This window comes from Emys orbicularis, chromosome 2, assembly GCF_028017835.1.
Source record: "Emys orbicularis isolate rEmyOrb1 chromosome 2, rEmyOrb1.hap1, whole genome shotgun sequence".
Lineage (NCBI taxonomy): Eukaryota > Metazoa > Chordata > Testudines > Emydidae > Emys > Emys orbicularis.
In genome coordinates, this window is record NC_088684.1 from 236600007 (window position 1) to 236622590 (window position 22584).

The 22584-nt window shown below is 41.6% G+C and overlaps 1 protein-coding gene across 1 annotated transcript in view; it reads right to left on the minus strand.

Moving 5' to 3' along the window:
* Nucleotides 1–22584, minus strand: part of DNAH11 (dynein axonemal heavy chain 11) — a 274673-nt gene that overhangs the window by 125736 nt on the left and 126353 nt on the right. The window contains exons 47-52 of the mRNA XM_065398425.1: nucleotides 16342–16507; nucleotides 11404–11506; nucleotides 8569–8808; nucleotides 5463–5624; nucleotides 3479–3672; nucleotides 651–813 (exon numbers count right to left, since the gene is read on the minus strand). Coding sequence (XP_065254497.1) covers nucleotides 651–813; nucleotides 3479–3672; nucleotides 5463–5624; nucleotides 8569–8808; nucleotides 11404–11506; nucleotides 16342–16507 — 1028 coding nt within the window. The remainder of the gene's footprint in view (nucleotides 1–650; nucleotides 814–3478; nucleotides 3673–5462; nucleotides 5625–8568; nucleotides 8809–11403; nucleotides 11507–16341; nucleotides 16508–22584) is intronic.

Sequence of the window (22584 nt, forward strand, 5' to 3'; positions counted from 1 at the left end):
AATAGAGGACAGAATTTTGCCCTGCAATTGTCCATGTAACAGTATTATTCCACTTAATGAGCTTACAACTGATCACCAAAAACTAATAACAAAGGGGATAATTATAAGTACCATAGTTTTTACCCAGATCGTTGTAGCTTAGAAAATAGCTACCTTTGGGGCAGGGGAGGAATTCCCATAAGATTTAAGGGAAACTACCAAAATACTGTAAAATATGTAAATAGACACAAAAGTACCCTTCCACCTACAATTTCTCTTTAAAGAAAATTTAAAAAGCACAGCTGAAAACCACAGGAACCACAAGTTTTGTTACTGAAAGAAGAGTTGTGAAAATAACTGATTTTTCAATTCACTAGCCAATGAAAAATAACAAATAAAAAAAATTTATTTAGGGTCGACCCAGAACAAAATTATTTAAATTTTTCAGAGAACTGAAAAAGTTGAAAAATATTGGTTCAGACAAAATACTTAATTTCTTTTTCAGGTTTTGGGGTATTTTTAACCTTTTTTTGGTCTGAAAATTTTTGCCCAGCTCTAATCTCAAGTTGTACTGCCCTTCCTGCACTCTTATCCTCATTACACAGGTTCCAAACAGCAACTTCTCAAAGTCACTAATTCTTGGGAGAATCAAATATTATTTATTGGTTTACCCTCAAGTCCTGGATCCCATAGCCTTTCCTCAGCAGGATCTGGAACACGTCAAGGGAGCTGATGTATGCGGCCAGCCTAGATAAGCTTTGTTTTCCACTACCGCCTACTCCAATAAGAAGTGCATAACCCCGAGGGGCTTCCAAGATACGACTAATGCGGCACCTGATGATGGAAAAATGAATACAATATAGAATACAAGGACCATATTAATTCAGTTTCTAATTTCCCTGGATATTTAATTTAAGGGTGTAACTATTTTTGTATTAGGCTGCTCCTGACCTCCATATACAGGCTATCATCATTTCATCTTTCTATTGCCAACTTTCTCCAATATTTGGAAATCTTGATAGGTAGAGGAGATTAATCTTCCTTGCCCAAATAGCATAGATGTAGCACCATTCCTCTACCTGCGTTCACTCGATGTACAACTTTTAGGGTGACCTCTTGTTAAGCAACATTTTAAATGCCTAATCAATGCCTACTGAAGTAAGTAAAAAGACTTTCATTTAACTTCAATGGGCATAGATCGGGCATTTAAGAGCACATCAGGCATTTAGTGTTAGGAGATCTGGACCATCAAGACAAAGGGCTTAACTAAATTTTGCTATAGAATCACTTCATGAAGACATGTTTGAAGATCAGCCTTCAATTTACACCTGGCATTTTTAGCTTAGAGTTTAAAGAAAGAACTTGACTAGTCAGCAAACATCCTAAACCAAGGTGATATTAAACCACAGACCAAATTCTCAGCTGAAGTCAATGGAGCTGTGCCAGTTTACAGCAGATGAGAATTTGGCTCAGAATAATCATGATTTAGTTTCACGAGGATCTGTTGGAAGTATTTTGATATTTTTCAATCCACAGATCAGTGCTTCTAAGAGTTAAAGAGAAAACAGACATGTTATAAATAATAGTCTAGGTTGAGTTAGTTAAAAAAAAAATTCATTATTTTAAAAAAATCCTGAAAATTGTCTTTTGAAATTTCAAGATTTTCAGTCATCTGATTCTAGGGTTATTACTGTTCAATATCACCATAACAGAGGTATCTGAAGACACCTTGACCTTTTGCCTCACTGAGTATCCTAGACTAAATGATAATTTAGACATTGTCATCACACCGGATCATATCCCATTCCAGAAATCATTCCTGACAACTATCCTTGAGTGGAATCTTTTGAATTAAGCAGTAGAAGAGGATCGGTGTCTAATACGGATACCTCCTGAAAGGAGAATAGCAAACCTGTTAAACCAAGACTGATATGTTGAGCTCATGGGCAAAGCTATCCTTGTCATGGGCAAAGCTATCCTTGTCAAGTCTCTAAATTGATTGGATAATTGATTCGTAAGAGTAATAGCAACAGGGAGGAAAGTTTTAGGGGATTTAGTTTCAAATGTACCTTTCAAGGGCTGCTGCTCCTGAGGTTCCCTAAGAAGCTCCGCTACTTTTGCCTGACACACAAGACACTATTTGCTGTCTCTAGATTTTATCAGTAAGAAGTTAATGGACTACCAACATTTCAAGAGAAGGCTTCGGCATTCTGATAATCACTTAAATCTCCCAATCAGGAGAACTGAGTCTACAACCTTAAAGAAAAAAATCCATAGGATTATTTTTCTAATTTAAACTACTTTTTACTCTGCTTGGGCAGAGATTTTCTCAATGGACTGCTCTGTTAAGGATGACTCTCACAGTACCTGCCCCACTGAGCATGTGCTAGATAAAACACAACAAAGAGGCAGAAATACTAGTACAACTTAACAATGAGAAAAAGTTCCATTTTAGAAGTTTTGACTTCACAAACAATAGGAACTGCATTAGCAAAACTAAGCTTTGTCAGCAGGGATCACTATAACTCCCTGAGAATCACAGTGCTGCACATTAATTGAGAGACTGGTTATATTAGACAGAAGTTCTAAATGGTGAAAAGTAGAAGCTATTTTGAGTCTGTGCTCCACTGACTGAGCAGAATCCTTCCATTAGCTCCTGAAAAAAGAAAAATTGCTCAGTTGCCAGTAAACATAACTACTGCAGCTTAACTTGGATCTCAGAAACTGCACTGCAATTTTTTCCCCATGATGGATTCCAATATACAGTCCCATACAAAAACACCAATAAGATGGAGATAAGGTTGAGAGTACATATTAGTAATTTAAGGGTAAAACATCTTACAGGTCGTTGTAAGTATTATAAACCAAGGAAACACAGAGTTCAGATTATGCTTACATTGAGGTATGGAAATGTGCAGTTAAGGCTCCCCAAAAAACCCCTAAGCTCTGCTCTGTAGTGACATCATACAATACGAATATGATTTTACTGTTTGTTGTCCCAGATTAGATTAGCCTGATTTTTAAAGACTATTGATTTTTTCATATTTCCACCCTCTTTTCCTTAAATAAAAGGCTGACACACTAAATTTCTCAAAGGACCCATTTTTAAAATTATTTTAATGAATAAATTAATGGGGTTACTTGCAACTTCTCAGAAAAATCATTCTGTACTCAAAGGGTAAATGCTGTTCATACAAAAACAAAGAGGTTGAATCCCTGCTTTACAGGTAAACTGGAACTCAACCTTAACTAAAGTCTTGACGTGCATTTCCATAATGGTATCAGTGATGTTCTCTCACCCTGAACACTGCTGGATGGTCTTCTCAAAATAATCATTTTATTAAAAATGCTACTAACCTATAGCGTAAGTGCTTCTACTTAGCGAAAGAGGCAATTTCTTACCCAATAAGTCTCTGATAGCAGTATCTCCTCTAAACTTGACTGTATGGACTCTGCATAAATAAGTCTTTAAATGGGCTTTTTCAAAAAGTCTACTTACACATGCTGCATGGCATCCTCAAATAAAACTAAGTTCATAGAAGCATTAAGCTCATTGTAGCTTTCTAGAGTCTCTGTAAGTATCTTCCTCAGTACTTCCCGTTCCTTGACAGGCATGTAATGAGAGTTGGCTACCCCATTTGCAAAATGGCAATAAATGAGCGGGTGCTGGAGCAGAAGATGATCTTCCACACCCTAGCAAGTGGGGAGAGAAAAAATAATAAAAGAATGTCCAAAAAACATAGGAAATGTCACATTTAATGGCTAGTCCAACAGTGTCACAAAAGCCCACAATACTGTCAAATAGTTTGCTGGGAAGGTTCAGTTTAGAGCTGATCAAAATTTTTAATTTGAATTTTTTTTTCTGACAATAAATGACCTTACTTAATTTTTGTTTGCAGAAAATTTTCATTTTTCTAAATTTTCCAATTTTTCAACAATAAAATAAACGAACCCCCCCAAGCCCACAAAAGATTTCCAATTTTTAGTCCCCCCCCCCCCCCCAAATACCTGCTTTTCCTCTTCTCACTCTTTTTTCAGTGGCAAAATGTAAAGGGGAAAAGGGTGAAAGTGTGTGTGTGGGAGGCGGCGGGGGGGGGGAAGGGGGGCGCGGAAGACCCAAAGTGTCAAAAACAGGTTTGTTTGTTTGAAATCTGGGACAGGGGTTGGGTTTTTTTAGCAAAAAATTTCAAGAAAACTCTTTCCCCACAATAAATACACATGCATTTTTTGACAAACTCTATTTCAGATAGTCCCACTGCCTTGTCTGGTAAAGAATGGATATATTTCAGAGTAATAAATGTTTTTGAAGAATCACAGTACTATATAGTTAATTCACACTTTGGTATTGGCACCAATACACCCATTTATTCAGGAAGAAACTACAGGCTTTAATATCCAGCTATTGTATCTTGCTGACGTTCTGCTGCATTCCCAATAGAATGTTATGCCATGCCTGATATAATGGACAGCACTAGATATACATTTTGTTTGTTGTACATGCCATGTTAGGCAAGGGGAGAGACAGTTGTAGTAAAGTTTAATGAAAGGGTTGTTAAAAGAAAACAAAATAAAGTAAGAGGAAAAGGCATATTCCTTGTAATTGCATTGTAAATCAGACAAGAATTTAGCCCAGAAAATCTAATCTGAAACCATAACCTGTATTTATTTGCAAACCTTGTTTACTGTGTATCTAATTATTGTTTATTTTCCGTAAGACTGGCTTATATTTATGGTACTTGCAAATGCCCAGATGACAAATCTATACATTGTTATAACTAAGTGATCTGATGCCCAAATAAATGCTGAAATTAAAAACTAAGAAATAAAGATAATTTTGTTTTGCACTAAATAGTTGCATACGTTTTGTTAATCAGTCAAACTATTGGAGAAAAACTCTAATACAAAATAAAAAATTAGTCTCCAAAGGAAAAAGCTAGAAAGGTATTAAATAAATATATTTGTATCACAGTTATGATAAAAAACTGATCAAATAAACACCATCTTGTTACCTCAAATACACTCAACTACATGAAGATTCATTTCAGTGAGAAGGTCATTGCCTCCATTTTAAGGATGGTCTCGAGCGTTTGCTTAAAAGTGCTAACAACAGTGCAGCAGATACTTGAAAATCCTCACAGCTAATCAAACACGAGTGGAGAACTATAGTCAAGAAGAAAATTACCATCTTTGCAGAGACCAGAATTAATGATATCACATTGAAAAAGCCTTACTTGTTATGGTCATTGGAAAGCTAGTACCCGCTACCACATCAGTCAGGTGCTTACTTTTCTTTGATAGAAACCCTGCTAACAGATGACGTTAAAGGGAGTATGTTGAATCAGCACATTCACTGGCTGTAATTTCTTGGGCTACAGTATGGGACTTTTGTGGTTATTTATAGTTGCAGTAAATTTGACATATCCCTGAACAACTTTAATTTAATCAACATTGCAGAAGAAGATATTTCCAGTATATAGCCTTACCTCAAAATACTTGTGTGCAGTGTCGATCAGCTTTTTATGAAAAAAATGACAGTCTTTTGGTTCCACCAGTTTATCTCCATAAACACGTGAAGACTCATGAAGCCAAAGACATACAAGATCATTTGGTTGCCTTAAACACTCAGGTGTAGCAAATAAAATTCCCTAAAAACAATACAATATAGCCACATTTTAAAAAAATTCTGTCACTAAACAGCAAAAGTAGCCAAACTCTAGAATGCCAGTCAGCTTCTGCTCCTTTAGTTCCTAAAATATGAGTCACCTAATTTCCCTAAAATGCCTTTCCATTCTCATTACATTTTATTTTTTCAGAAATTGATTGTACTAATTGATAGGGAAATATAATTTGTCTTTTGGACTGTAAATTCTTGAATCTGCATTCAAGTCCCTTTGCAGATTAGCAAGTGTTTCAGTTTATCAACTCTGTGAAAAAATTGAATCCATCATCAAACAAACATTCAGTAGAACCTCACTAATCTGCACTGAAGAGAAGGAGGTCAAGTGTGGATCAGTGAGGTGTGAGGACTTGGTGCATGGCAGGATGAAGAGGACAACCAGCACTAGGAGTCAGTTATAAATAGCCCTGTTTCGAGGCTTTATTGAGGAAAATCTGAAAGTGGTTGTCTTGGCCAGGAAGAAAGAGACTATTTAGAATGTGTTAGTTGGTTGAATTGAAGTCAAACTCATTAATCCAAGCCCAAGGCTTCAACTCAACTACTTAGCACACACAAAGTATGACTTGCCTTGTATATGCTAGAATTTTAGAGTGCTAGGTAACTATTCTAAAAATAACACCTTTTTATCATAGTCAAGACAAACCCAAGATGACATAGCACTCACCTCAGGAGGGCCTCCTAGCAACTGGGTGTGGTATTGCAGGCCTTTCCTGCCCGTGTCATGCTCTGTAAATTGTCAGCCTAGCTTGGTAGGCCTTCAGTGGCTCAGCCCTCTGGCCAAATCACATAGTCAACTGGATGAGCCCCTTCCGGGATAGCAAAGAGTTCAATATGCTGTTAGCCCTCACCAGGGTCCTCAGCCCCATCTCTAGACCCTTTTTAATCCAATCCTTTGGTTGGGTTTTTAAAGGAGCCTTGCCACCTTCTCGGGACTTAGGCCACTTTGCCAGTGGCTGGCAGGGTGGGAGAGAGGAGGTGACCCAGGCCCATCTTCTACTCTGGGTCCCAGCCCAGGGATCCTGCATACAGCAACCATGCACTGCTTCCTTCACTTCGCTGCTGCTATTCCCCAGGCCTTTCCCTATGCTGCTGCTGTTCCCCAGGCCTTTTCCCATGTAGCCCCTCTCTCTCTCTCTTCACCCACACCTCAGGGCTGAAGTTCTCAAATCCTCTTCCTCCTTGCTCAATGCAAGTACCATCAAAACATGTCTTCTGGTTCTCCCTTGAGCGCCTGTGACCAGCACAGAGCACCTTTCCCAGCTCCTCTGGCCCCAGCCAGGAACTGACCTGCTCAGACCCTGCAGCTCCTTTTATCTGAGCCTGCTGGGTCCTGATTGGCTGCTCCTTCCTGGGGTTGGGTGTGGTAAGACCATGGGGCCTCCAGCAGGGGGCTAACAAAGGCCTGGTACACTCCATCATAGGAACATATCACAAGTGTTCGACCTGCCTCAGCACAGCAACAGAATCTCACTAGTCTGTGAGTTGGAGGCCTGGCCTACATCTAAAACTAAGGCTGACCTGGGGATGCTCAGGGATGAGAAAAATAATTACACTCCTGAGAGATAAAGTTAAACCAACCTAAGCCCCAGTGTAGGCACCACTAGGTTAAATGGAAGAATTCGTCCATTGACCTAGCTGCCGCCTCTCGAGGGGGTGGATTTACTACAGCGATGGTAGCAGGTGTCTGCACTACAACAACATAGCTGCAGCATTGCAGCTGTGCCACTGTAGTGCTTGTAGTACAGGCATCCCCTTAGTATTTCGGTGAACTGCAAACACAAAAATCCATTTTCTGTGTGCATTTGAGGTTTACAGAAGTGTGGGTTAGTGATGGTCCCGTTAATATTTTCAGCACTACTCACCTCTTTCCTGCCTTCTATTTAACTTTTCAGAATTCCAGCCTTGAGCACCTCACATGAGAATTATTCCATCATGAAATGGACTATGTGAATTATTACAGGAGTTTGCAAGTTTTCTGATTCACTAGAGTGAATTATTTACATCAGTATACCAAGACTTAAGGTTTTCCTTGTTACCTTACATGTTAATTCTCATTCCAATAGATAAATCATAGCCTGCGGTTTTGGAAGTTACAGATAGTGCTACAGTCTCAGAATGCTAGGTCCTAAAATTCTCCTTCTATTTGTACAAGGATGAAAGCCCATATATTATGTCAGACTAGAAAGCACATATTAATGGGAAAAAGTATTCGATATAAAAAAACTAACTACTTCCTATTTGAGAAAGATTTTGATGACATATGCACAAAACACACTGAATTAGCTTACTTACCACAGTGCGTGTTGGGGGGAGTGGTACCCTTTCTTTTCTGTGGGACCAGACCCATGCAGAAACCACTCCCCCCTAAAACATGTAGGTTGGTTAAGAGAATATTCCAGGGAGGACCCATCACTCCCTCCCCCCTCCCAACCCACCCCACAAAAAAACTCTCAAGCTAGCAGGAGCTAGCAGAATCCAGTTTTCACTCTGTACTCCCATGCACTGATTGGCTGTTTTCTCCATTCCCTAGCCTCAATCTCTTTACTTCAGCCTCACTCCCCCACCCTTCTTTGCTTCCCCACCTTCTAACCTTTACATCCCCTCTCCCTTTGTATTTTCATTTAGACACTTCCCTCCCAACAAAACCTCACCACCATCCCCAAAATCATAGCCTTAACATGATGTTTGAAAACCATCACTCTGAGCATTACATCCCTTTCTCCTGCTGTCTGTCTGTTTTGTCTATTTAGATTGTAAACTCTTCAAGGCAGGGACTGTCCGTTACTATTGGGACAGTGCCTAGCACAATGGTTACTCTTGGTTGATCCTAAGCACTACTATAATAAACATAAATAAATATTATTAATAATAAGAAGTTATACCTAGAGTGAAAGTCGGTCTATGATACAGACCTGGAAGATGTTTGAGAGGTCTCTTAGGTTAAAGATGTAGTGGAATTTAACCGCAGTTGGCAGAAAGTTCTGAACCATAGTTTGATGAAGCCATATTGCTGCTTGGATCATGGCTGGAGCATTCTTTAACACTGATGGATTAAAAACATGCCTCTGGAAGTGGAAACCAAGGATCTTGCTATAGATGGTGTTCAGGGCATCAGCAGATGGGAAGTTCAGAGCAAACACTGTGAAATGTCTCTGAAAAATAAGAAAAAAAATAAGATTGTTGTTATTCTGAGGGCAGACAGAAGTGAAGTCAATGACCACCTGATAATTCCCACAGACTGAGGCAAAGAGGCTGACTGCTATGTGCCACTCAGGGTATGTCTACACTGCGGCTGGGAACGACCCTCCCAGTCTCGGTAGACAAACTCGCTTTAGCAAGGAATGAGCTAGCGCACTAAAAATAGCAGTATGGACATTGCGACTTGGGCTGCAGCTCAGGCTCTCAAGCCTAGGGGTTGGTTGGTCAGACTTCCTGATGTATTCATTGATGTACGCCTTGCCTCCCATCTCCCTGCTTCCTTGCACCCTCTGAAAGAACAAGGAGACCTAGGCAGCAGTAATCTTCAACTGTCCCCTGGGCCTTCTGTCCCGAGTGACTAGAAACAAGAGGCCCTCCTCATAGCTATAGAGGTTGCAATGCTGCCGCATCAAGTGATGCCTGAATGGATGATCTGGCAACCAGTTTGTCTTCGCCCAGGATGGCCTGGAATTGGGGCCTGCATTCTTGCGGCATTTTATTGGTGGACTCTATTTGTTGTAATATATGACATCGGTGCCTGGTAGTTTGCAATATGGAAGAGTGGGCTGGCTGATGAGATGTTCTTTCTGCTGAAGAGATCTTGTCTTCTGATAGCCTTGTCCAAGAGAGTGGACCTGGGCTGGTGCAAATGCCTGGACGATGACAGAGTTCAGGTTAGGGTGGAACAACAAAAATTCCACTCCCTTGGAGGGCAAAAGTACTTCTCTACACTTTTTGGGGTCAGGGCACAGGTGGCTGGTGTGTGCCAAATAGATTTAGCAGGATCCAGTGTGGCCTCATTGATCAGGAACGCCACCTTGGAAGGAGCCGTAGAGTGGAGAATGTTCAGAAGTTTAAGGGTGAGATGCTGAATCTCTTCCAATGGGATCTCAAAGGTGTCTGTGATCCTCCTCGGGAGGTCCTGGTATTGTCTATAATCCTCCGGGGGAGAAGGAAAGACTGGTGCCACTACCTCAACTGGAGATGAAGACAATGCTGTCAGTGGATCCAGTGCTACCAGTACAACGTGCTCTGATGCAGACTAAGACCCAACCCTTGTAAGCGATCTCTATGGAAATCAGGACATGGAATCTCACTCGGTGCCGGGGGTGGGGAGGGGAAAGGATAGGTAATCCTCTTCTTAGAGGACTTGTGCATGATTTATCTCTTTTTACGACTGCTCCTCCTTACCCTCCCTCATATCTCTGTTCACAGGAGTCCTTGGGTTTACTGGAGGATTCCAAGCTGGAAAATGTCAGTGCTGGAGGTTCAGATTGATGAAATGAGGAGTGGAAATGGATCCAAAATGGGTGTCATGGAGAGCTCCATTAGATGCCTATGGAGTCAGAACTCCAAAAACTGCTTAGTATGAGAGGGAAAGGAGAGGCAGATATCACACTTCAAAGGAATGTGTGATTCAGGACTGGTCTTCACTACGGGGAGATCGACGCTGCTGCAAATCAGTGCAGCAGGGGTCGATTTAGCAGGTCTAGTGAAGACCCACTAAATCGATGGCAGAGCACTCTCCAGTCGACCCCAGTACTCCTCCTCTCCGAGAAGAGTAAGGGAAGTCAACCAGACAGCGTCTCCCATCGACACAGCACAATGAAGACGCCAGGATAAGTCGACCTAAGTTACATTGATTCCAGCTACGTTATTCACGTAGCTGGAGTAGCATAACTTAGGTCAACTTACCCCGGTAGTGAAGATAAGCCCTCAGAAGCAGTTCAGGCAGCTCTCATGCTGGTCACTCATCAGGAAGTTCTGAAGACAGGCCAGGCAGGGTTTGAGGCCTGGAATCCTTGGCATACAAAGTGCTCTGATACATGGGGGAACAAAAGGAGCAGGAATCCTGATCCCCAAATTATCTAACTAAGACTAAACTAATAGCAACTATTTAAAATGTATTTATAAAGTTGATGTCGGAAAGGAATGTTAGAAGGCTACAGACACAGAAAGGTTCCCTCCCAGACTGAGAGCAGTAAAAAGGAACTAGAGAGGCAGTCGGTCTGGGCTGCTTCTTATGCCCTCACTTGGGAGCATGAGGCAGAGGTGAAAGCAAAGACCAGCAGATAGTGCTGTTGAAGAGTTTCAGGCACATAGAGCACATGTGCACACACAGGGAATACCCATACAGACCAGCAATCTATACACTTTGATAAAATCTGCTGGTTGGGAGCATAGAGCTGCTATTGGCATCACTGGGAGTTCAAGGTGAGAAAAGAGACTGACCATATCCAAATTACAGATGCCCACCGGGTTACACAAACCCGACTTATGCAAATCCGCACTTACGGAAAATGTTCCGTAAACTAGAAATAGGAGGGTTTTTATTTATTTATTTATTTTTGCGTAATTGTCGGGTATACGCTTCTGACTTACGCAAAATTCGAGTTACGAAAGGCGTTCCGGAACAGAACGCTTGCGTAAGTTGGGAAGCGTCTGTAGTGTTTATGTCTGTTGCAATGAAAAGCTAAATTCTAAACATTATATCTAACATATTAAATAATAAATATAGGGTTATTATGATATAGCACTTGAAACCATACCTGGAGTCGAGGGTTGATAGTGAAATTGCCAGCAGTTGGATTCATACAAGCAACATATTGGCAATTATGTATTTCTTTTACAGTTAACTTCTGCCTATCATACCTAGAAGATAGAAAATATAACAACTTTAGTTTAAAATGATTGATAATTACTGTCAGCGCATCATAGGTAGCGCATGGCTTAGTGCTAATTGGAAGATAGAAATTCTAACATTTCAAAATTTGTTTTTGTCCTGACTCAGGATGAAAATTGCAATTCTGAATTTTGTGTAGAAGAGAAATTCTGAAAAAATTTGATTTGGAAACAACAAAATGACCTTAACAAAATGTTTCATTTAGATAATATTGAAACAATCTATATCTATATATAGTAGAAACAAAATGAGAGAGTAATAGAATTATAGAAATAAAGGGCATGGAAGGGACTTGAGGATGTCATCAAGCCCAGCCCCCTGCAATGTGGCAGGACCAAGTAAACCTAGAACATCCCTGGCAGGTGTTTGTCCAACTTGTTTTTAAAAGCTTCCAATGATGGGGACTCCACAACCTCCCTTCAAAATCTATTTCAGACCTTAAATACCCTTATAGTTAGATAGTTTTTCCTAATATCTAACCTAAATCTCCTTTGCTGCAGATAAACCCATTACTCCTATCTTCAGTAGACTGGAGAACAACTGATCACCATCCGCTTTATAACAGCCCATAACATATTTGCAGACTGTTATCAGGTCCCTCCTCAGTCTTCTTTTCTCAAGACTAAACATGCCCAGTTTCTTAATCTTTCCTCAGAGGTCAGGTTTACTATGCCTTTATTTTTTTGTTGCTCTCTTCTGGACTCTTTCCAATTTGTTCACATTTTTCCTAAATTGTGGTGCCCAGAATTGGACACTGTACTCCAACTGGGGCTTCACCAGCACTAAGTAGAGCGGGACAATTACCTCCTGTGTCTAACATACAAAGTACTTTGTTTTGATTTGGAATTGTTTCAAAATTTCCCCATTGAAAATTTCATCAAAATCAACCTAGTCTCGTGAAACATTCTGATTTTGACAAAACTGCATTTTCCGACAGAAAATTGTTCCATCCAAAATATTTCAAATCAGCTCTAGCATGACTCTTTACAATACAGACAGGTCCTAGCACCCAGTCTAGCTTGGACAGATATAGTACAGTACAATGAAGGAGGTAGAATGAGTGTGGGAACACAATGGGTATGTCTATGCTGCAGCAGAGAGCGAGTCTCCTGGCCCAGGTAGACAGACTTATGGTAATGGGGCTTGCACTAGCACACTAAAAATAGTTGTGTGGACATTGCGGTACTAGTGGAGACTCAGGCTACCCACCCCAGCTCGGACCCAGGGAATAGGGTGAGTTTGAATTCAGGTGGCTAGCTCAAGGCTCTGCTGGTGCTTCAACATACACACAGCTATTTTTAGCGCACTAGAGCGAGCTCCACTACCATGAGAAGTTTGTCTACACAAGCTGGGAGTCTCACTCCCACCTGCAGTGTAGACATACTCCCAGAGCCTTTGTAGAGTAAAAGTAGCTAAAATGAGCAGGTTTCATCACAGACAGAGAGCCAACAATATGCTGGGCACAGAGGAAGGGGAAAGTTGTTCCATGTGCAGAGCACCGTGAAAACAGGTATCAAGCATATTTGACAGAAAGCAACAAAAGGCAATAGGTGTGATTAGAAGACCACGTCTTGGTTTTTGCAATATGGCCCAATGGACGGGGCGTGAGACAAGGAGTCAGGGAACCTGGATTTGATTCCTGGCTCTGCTATTGGCTCACTGTGTGACCTGGGCAAGTCATTTAGGCCACTTTTTCCAAATTTAACCCAATTTAATATTGGGTAACTTCATTTTTGATAGCCTAAATTGGAAAACTTAGGGTCTCATTTTTAGAAGTGAATAGCACTCATATTTTCAAAAAAAGGCAATAAGAGATGCAGCTGCTCCATGACTCTTAAAATCAGGCACTACATATCTGAACTTAGGCACCCAAAAATTGAAGCACCCAAAATTAGAGTCTGTTTTGAAAATTTTGGCACAAACCTCTATGCATCTCATTGGATACACGTATTATTATTATATTCAGCATTACAAACAGCACAATATTCAAACACCCAATATGTGGTGATGATAGTATGATAAATTGTATTTATCTAGTTCCTTTAAACTTCTTATATACACTCTGCCCATTAATCTATCACCACTGGGATTACAAACCTCTGGCATCTTCCAGCAGCCACCAATTTAAAAGTAATAAAACAAACCAAAACACTTATAAGCTTTTCTACTCAAGAGTAATGCTGCCATTGCAAATTTATGACAATAAATCCTTTACCTCTTATCATACAGTCTTGTATTGTCCTTCTTTCTCATATAAGCCCTGATCTTGCCAGGGTTTACATACATGTCTAACTTTCAGCACAAGTAGTCTCATTTAAGTCAATGTGACTACTCACATACATGAGATTAAGTCCTTTTCTGGACTGAGGACACCGTGCCTAGCACTTTGCAGAATCAAGCCCTAAATAAGACAGACAGAGAAACAGAGACAGACAGATGCACACTTATTAGAGTGGGTGCATATAGCATCCCACTATAGTTAATGTAGAATATCAACTTCCATTCTAAACCTCCTTATTCAGCTCCTCATTACTACTGTCAAATTTATTTTGGGCTGAAGTTTTCCACACTTGGTCTCATGCCAAAAGGGGAGTGGGTTGTGTTTTTAAAGTCTGAACAAATTCAATGCAGTCATTTGGAATTATCTAAGCATTTGAAAAATGTACCTTTCCCATATACTCTGATTAGAACTCAGATAAGTACACTCTGGTTTAGGATTAATTTACCAGATATAAATGTTCAAAACTTTAAAATTACTAAGTCAACTTTCTCCTAACTCAGCTTGTTCTATAGAACTGAGACTTTAAAAAAAATCAAGCCAAGTTTAAAGAAGATAGCTTCAGTAGCTTTACATGTTCATAATATTTAAAATCAGAAACAAGGAACATTTTCTAAAAACATATCTAAAGCTAGGGCAATTTATAACCTGGGGCAGATGGCTCTAAAAAGTATTAGGTTTCTGAGTTGGAGCTGATTGAGTCTACTGCATTAGTGATATCTCAGACTTAAATATTCACTTTCCTCTCTGCTTGTCTTTTCCCCTGAATAGCTGAAGCTATTCAGAAGACATCAGATGTCATTTCTGAGTACACTATATTTCTTCCTATGTCCTTTACTGAGTTAAACTGAATCTACTTTAAAAGACTTGGGAATAGCAAAGATTTAAAAATTTTATTAAGATCATGTTAAAAAAAAATAGTTAACAGAGTTTGAGCATATAAGTTTCTGGTTATCAGGGAATAACATACAGATTATCGAGGGTGCAAAGTCTGGGTTACTAACACCTCATCCCAGCCCCAGCTCTGATGAGGGTCCTTACAAAGAACATGTGCCAGGAAAGAGAAGAGACACACAGGCCGTCACCAAACTTCCCTGTGCTGCATAGTTCCCAAGGGACATATGTCCCTAACTCCCTAGTAGGGAGAAAGAACAAATAATTTAAAATGTAAATATATGAAAAAAGTGTCCACATAGTGAAGGAGAAGGAATTGAGATGGCACATTAACCCTTTCAATACCGCCAAAATATATATACACACCTCTACCTCGATATAACGCTGTCCTCGGGAGCCAAAAAATCTTACCGCGTTATAGGTGAAACTGCGTTATATTGAACTTGCTTTGATCCGCCGGAGTGCGCAGCCCCGCCCCCCTGGAGCACTGCTTTACCGCGTTATATCCGAATTCATGTTATATCAGGTTGCGTTATATTGGGGTAGAGGTGTGCTTGTGTGTGTGTCTTGGCAATAGCTTTTTAACAGAATGTTTGCTTGTTCATTCATCAGTTCACTTGCTCCCTCCCCGCTCAGGTCCGTCACAATAGAGGAAAGCATTCTCTGGGTGTCTCTGGAAAGCCAATCAGCAGTAAGAACAACTAACGTAAGGTACCCTCCTACATGAAAGAAGTAAAGGGCAAAACTAAGCCTGCCTCATTGGGACAGAGGAAAGATTTTCTGAAGGAACAGTGCAAGATGACACAGTTTTCCTTTAATTTTGGATTATCCTCATCTTCATTTTTGAAATGGTCTTTTGTAGTTAGACACTCTTGATATCCTGAATTAAGCTCTTCAGGTGAGGGACTATTTGTTCTGTGTTTGTACAGCACCTTGCACAATGGGGTTCTGGACCATACTGTGGCTCCTCGGCATTACCACCATACAATTATTATATTATTAAAGGTCCGAACACATTATAGATGTTCCCCCCTCTATTTCTAGAGCTCAGCCTAGAACCTATCAAAGCAGTTTTAATGAATACGACAGGAAATGGAGAAAAGCAGAATGTAATGAAGGGTTCACAAGAATTCAACCAAATAAGCTAAAGAACAGAGTGAAATTAGTTTAGGCAGTTAGTTATTATAGTTACCCTATGGAACTCACATCTGCATGATATAATCAGGACAAGGAGTGTAATAGGATTTTATAAAAAACAATAGACGTTTATATGAACAACAAAAAATATCATCATCTGCAGTTACACAAGCAAGGATAAACATTTTCAAGGGTTATCAACGCTCATGCTTTAGAGCAAAGTCAATCACTGATTTCCTGGAGTTAAGAAGCAGCTTCCTCCATAGCCAGCTACGGCAAAAGGATATTATGCATATTCCTTTGCTCCCAACTCTGCCACTGTAACCATCACAATAATAACACAATTTTCCTGCTCTATGGAAAATATAAAGTAAAACTAAATTAGAAGTTTAAAACTTGTGCTAATTCTTTCTTTGTCATGGGAAGAATGGTTACAGATTTTAGCCCATAACAATAAAATTTTGATTTAGCATAAAACAAGTAGTAATTGCTTACCAATGTCCGTAGTCTATGTGCTGTCGAATCAGTGTGTGAGGTTGAACTGTTCCATACACATCCATTTCAGGCATGTTCATATCATCAATAAAATAAATCAACTTCTTGTTTCCTACAGGACCATAGTTACGGCCAGCTTTTTTCTCTAGGCTTTTTTCAAGAATCTCTAAAATGTTATGAAGTATATGACAAATAGTTATAATACTCAAACAATGCAGAGACTAACAATCAAAAATGCATAATTAATTCACTCAGGGAAAAATTAAATCACTTAGGGACAGATTTTTAAGCAGCTAGTTGATTTCCCTGGGAGTTAGGCACTTAGGCACCTAATGAGATTGTCGAAAGTGCCGATCTACCTCTTTAGGTACCTAACTACCTTTAAAAAGCTGGCCATTAGGTCCCAGTCATGTGAAGTGCTGTATGTGGGCTGACTCCTGCACCTCGTGAGGAAACCTAATGAAGTCAATGAGGCTCTGCGCAGGTACAGGGGTCCATCTATGCACATCACTTTGTAGGACTACAGCATAAAACAAACCCAAATTTTCCAAGACATCCACTGGAAAGAACACAAAGTTGACAGAACGAACAAGCCAACAACTAGCTGTGATGTTTTTGAAAGGCGTGTTAGAATTGCAGGTTGTTCCCTTAAAATTAAAGTGTTTCCTGGTCCTGCTTGCAGGCTACAGGGCTCTGTAGGAAAGCATACATTCAGAGTCAGTCTGGAAAGAGCCAGCTAACAGCAAGGTAGGGTGAGTTGTGCTTCTCTGTCTTACGGAACAGCCTGCTTCCCTTCTCTCTGGTTTTGGTTGTGTGTGTTAAAATTTTAGATTCTAAGAATAAAAGTAGTGTTAGACTGCAAATGTACTAAAAGAGTATTTTATGTTTTTATCTAACTTATCTGTTTGTAAGCCATGAACATAAGTCAGCAAACTAAGCCAGAGTGTGATAATTCTATTTCATCTTCACAGCATTTATATTTCTTATGGAGAAGTAGCATCATTAACTTCTGAAGCTTAATTCATTAATGTATGTAAAGTGTATTGTGATCATCTGGCTGAAGGCATCATAGAAGTACAAAATATTATTTTTCCCCTTTTACAATTAAGTCTGAAGCCTGTTAAAATCAAATATCCAACACAAACCTGCTGCTGCTAAGCCACTGCAGTAAAAAAGAATACAAGCAGGTTAAACCTCTTTGGTGGATATTCAGACTATGTAATTGATAGGTGAGGGAGACAAAAAAAGAATTATGTACAAGCTGGAAAATCTAATAATTCATATACCTGATGTAAGCATACGTGGCTTTGTAATAAAGGTAATAGAATTACCTTTTAAAATGGAAAAGCTAAATCTTGGATTGCGCAAGTCATTTTTAATAAATATACTGCACAGCAAAATGAGTTTAGCAATCTACAGTAATTCATCTGATTTGAGCAACATTCCCTAAGGAGATAGGCACCTTAGTCCTTTTGTCAATCTCGCCCTAACTGTCACTTTAGGTGCCTAAATCACAGAATCAGGCTTCACTGGGATTCACAAAGCCCCCACTCAGCTGCTCCCAAATCTTGAAGGTGCCTAACTCGTTTCTCATGTTTGCTGTCTCTCTGGGCCAATGATTCTTTCATTATTTATCCACATAGGAACAGCTTCACCATTTTGAGGGGGGGAGGGGAGAGAAAAAGAAAGACTCTGTAGTCAGGTGGTTAGATCCAGGATCCAGTCCCCCATGCTCCAATGTTTAAAAAAAAAAAAAATTATTTACCGTGAAACAATTTCAACAGGAGAGTGGGAGGGAATCCAACATCAGAATATCCCACAACCCAGTGGCTAGCGCACTCACCTGAGAGATTCCAGGACAGCATCACAACCATGGGGGTAAACATTATGAGGAAGCTCCTCTCCCCCACCCACCCTTGGCTTCTTGTCAAAACTGCATAGGTGCCTAATGCCAAGAGAGAGTCTTAGCAGCTGAGAATCCCAAGTAGAGGGAGGCAGTTTGGACTTAAACAACGAGGAGTCCTTGTGGCACCTTAGAGACTAACAAATTTATTTGGGCATAAGCTTTTGTGGGTCAGAGAGGGTGGGGCTTAGTACACACCCCTCAGCTTGGCATCTCCCTTAGGCAATTTTAGGCACAGAGCCACCTAGCATGCTGGCTTTTGTGAATCCCATCTGAGTTGCCCATCTCTCCTCATTCTTTGTATAGGGATCCAGGCGCCAAACTCAAACTTTGTGAATCCCAGTGATTTTCTAGACAAATCCTAGGGATATTCACCGGGCTTAAGTTTCTTTGTGAATCAGGTTCATAGTGTCATTACTGATTAGCCTTCCAAAGCACCTGGGGAACCATTCCTATATCCTGAACAGTTCTGGCTTCACACCCTCACATGATAAATGGATCTGGACTATTAAAATAATCTTCTGAATTTTAAAAACATACCAACGTTGTAATGTATTCATAGAAAACATGAAAACAGTGAAATATGTTTGTTAATAATTGGAAGATATAGCAATGTAATCACTATTGTAGTTTAACATTTCCCAAGACGAATAGCAAATAAACAATGATTATAAAACTTTTTCAATGCATATAAGCATGAATGACAAGTTTCAAACAAAAGCACTTCAGAAAACAATCAGGCAAGCACCTTTCTTAATGAAGAACATTAGGCTGATTATATGCACAAATCAGATCATTGCCCATGCAAATTATCAGAATTAGCCATTTTCACAAGCAATTACTTGATTTATATGTACAGTTGTGGTAAATGTGTATGCACCTCATTTGTTTGAAAATGTGACCCAAAAGGCACATACTTGAGGTTTGAGAGTTATTGTTTTTTCACCTGGATTGTAGGGTTCATGAGAGCAAATGAGAATGAATAGGATAACCTACTCTAATTCCTTATTTAATGTATTGTAGTGTTCCTTCATTTGCATTGGGCTGTGCAGTATCTCTGGATTAGAGCAGAGAGCAAAATGTAAGAGTTGGCATTGGACTTTTTAAAAAAATTCTACCAGGTTTTTAGGATTGCCTGCAAGCAAGTGGAAATAAACTATATTTGTACAGGAACACATGAATGCAATGTACCTATGTGTGGGTGTTTGATATTACTGTGATTCTAACTTATATTAGTTAATTTTGTTTCTTAAATAAACAGCCTGAAAAAAATCCCCTCACAAATAAGTCACGTGTTACAGTTTCCAGCAGGAGATGGTGCATCATGGTATTAGCTCGCTTAGTTTCTTGGCACAGGGAGGAAGTGCCTCATGTCTGTCAACAATGACTCTTCTAGCCAATTCAGGTAATGTGGTAATGGGGTCCTGTAGTGAGGCAGCCTGGCTTCCAGCCACCCCAGAGAGGTACGAGCCCCTCTGGATGCCAAAGTGGGCGGAGCCACTGGAGCCTGTGCCCGCCCTCCAAAGGTCAAAGCGCAGGACAGGAAGTACAAAAGCCCCACCCCAGAGCTTAGAAGCTGCCTGGCTGCCAGAGAAGCCAGACGCTGGGGGCCTAGCTCCCGCTGGGGAGACTCCTGCAGCCTGTGACCGACCCAAGGACTGGCCATACCAGTCAAGGCCTGGTGCCGACCAGATCCCGGAGAAGCTGTTAAGCCTACCGGAGAGAAGCGACCCAGAGGAGCTGCCAAGACTACCGCTCGCCAAGTACCCTGAGGAGCCCATGGTGCTTGATTCCATGGAGGACACTGACCAGACGCAGGTACTGCTAGAGGGGGAGGTAGGAAGTAGCCCGGGGGCAGCCGACCCTAGTCTGGCTGCGGCACACCCAGAGCCGATGTCAGTGTGCGGCCAGGAACCTCACTGACACAGCAACAGGCTGCCTGCTGCTGTTAGGGCCCCGGGCTGGGACGCAGTGGAGTGGGCGGGCCTGCGTCCCCCCCTGCCACCCCACTTACGGGTGGCAGTCTCCCCCTCGCCCCAGATGCCAGAACCGGGAGTCTGGGTTTTTGTTCCTGAACTATTTGCTCAGCCCTGCCTGGGGCCTGAGCTCTAGACTGTTTGTTTACCGCCCCGCCCTGACCCAGGGCCTGGGCTTGTTCTGGAACTATTTGCTCAGCTAGGGTTACCATATGTCCGGATTTTCCCGGACATGTCCAGCTTTTTGGTCCTCAAATCCCCGTCCAGGGGGAATTGCCAAAAAGTCGGACATGTCCGGGAAAATAGGGAGGGAGGGGTCGTGGGGCTTGGGTCCGGGCTGGAGCCGCTGGGGCCGGAGCCGGAGCCGCTGGGGCCAGCGGGTGCTCGGCTACCGGCCGGCGCCGCTTGCTCTGCCAGGGCCGGAGCTGCTCGGCCGGAACCGGGGCCCGAGCCAAGCCGGCCAGAGCCGCTGGGACAGGGGCGGCTCGGCCGCTGGCCAGCGCCGCTCGCCCAGGGCTGTGGGCCGGGCAGGGGCCAGCGCGGGGCCGGAACCCGGGCCGGCGCCCCAGGGCCCGAGCCGAGCCGGGCCAGGCCGGCGACGCTGGGGCCAGAGCTGGCCGCCGGAGGGAGCCGCTCGGCTGCGGGGGCCGGACTGGGCCGCACCTCCTCGCGCCCCGAGCCCCAGCTTACCTGCTGCCTGCCTGCTTCAGGCTTCCTGCGAATCAAATGTTCGCGGGAAGCAGGGGAGGGGGAGGAGCAGGGGGGCGAAGCGTTCAGGGAAGGGGGCGGAGTTGGGACGGGACCGGGGCCCCGTGGAGTGTCCTCTTTTTGGACACTTAAAATATGGTAACCCTAGCTCAGCCCCTTCCTGAGGGCCTCAGCCCTTGACTGTTTCCTGCCTCACCCGGCTAGTTCCCTGACTCAGCGGACCTCAGTAGTGAGGCGGCCTGGCTCCCAGCCGCCCCAGAGAGGGGCGACCCTAACAAAACCCCTCTACAGGTCCCCGAATGGAATCCCATGTAGTAAGTTCAGCTAGAAGGACGGCTGCTGAGTGTGGAGGAGAGATGTAAACAAGTAACAACTGAGGTTCATTGAAGGATAAGTCAGATGCAGAAGAATCTCAGAACCTTTGTAGCTTTATAATCATGGGATTGGGAAAAGTCTGCTATAATTGTGATGCCTCTGGCCTTCTGCTCCAAAATCTTTAAGGCCAAAGCCTGCCTTTTGAAAGAAAAGGTGTTCAAGGGAAAAATTTCAGAATACTTCCCTACTTTATCTTGCCTTTCAGCTGACATTTTTTCAATGTTGCTTAAGGGATTTGGATGCCTAGGTCCCATTAAAATGAGTGGAAACTAGATGTTCCAATTCTCTAAGCAGCTTTGAAAAATATTTATTTCCAGCAACTGGTTTGGGACCATAAATAATTGTTTGCAATAGTAATACAAGACAGATACATAATGAATTAAAGCAAATCACTGCAATGTATTGTATGTGAAAGAACGCAGCTCTAAACAAGATCAGAAATCACACATGAGGCAGTAACATTCTAGGCTAGATGACAGAATTGAATTCCCAGCTGGTTGCAAAAAAGATCACATGCTGTTGAAAAGGAAGGTAAACTTGTTTCCATACCTGCCATGTGATACTCCAATAGCTGAGATTAGCTGTGGGACTGAAGCTGATTGTCCCTTAATTTAATTGTGAGGGGTTACTGGTAGAGCATTTTCAGTAAGGGGCACTTGATTTTCGAACAGCATTGGAGATAGAAGAGCTCTAGATAAGCCATGGAAGTGCTTGTTTATTTTACATTCCTTTTCTAAAATTCCTAAAAACAAGACTGATACCTGTTTTTAAATGGTTATTTAAAATCTGAAGGCATTTGCCTAGTTTATAATGAACTTTATTGATCCAAATTCCTTTAAGTTTATACAGGACAGAAGTTTTAATTTAATGACAACACCTATTGATGCAGACTAACTGCTGTGGTATTAATGACTGGTTTGGAAACTCACCAAGTAAGCACTTGTGACTTTGACTAAGTATTTGGTTTACTTAAGAAGTTTCCCTGCACAAAGAATACATAGCCTTCAGCAGCAGTTGCCTAGGAGTTCCTTTCATCTGAATCTATTTACAAAGGAAAGTGTTATGCCTGTGTGCTTTAGTACCTTGTTCATGGTTTTCTGCTGCAAATGGTAAACAAATCCCAATGAGATAAAGATATCTGATCCTTTGTGGGGCAGATCCTCCATTAGAGAAGCTATGACAATTTACATCAGCTGAGGATCTGGCTGTGTGCGCGGGGGAAGGGGGGAAGAGAGGGAGGAGGAGGGAAGAAATCAAATCTCTCCATCCTGCTCTTTGCGA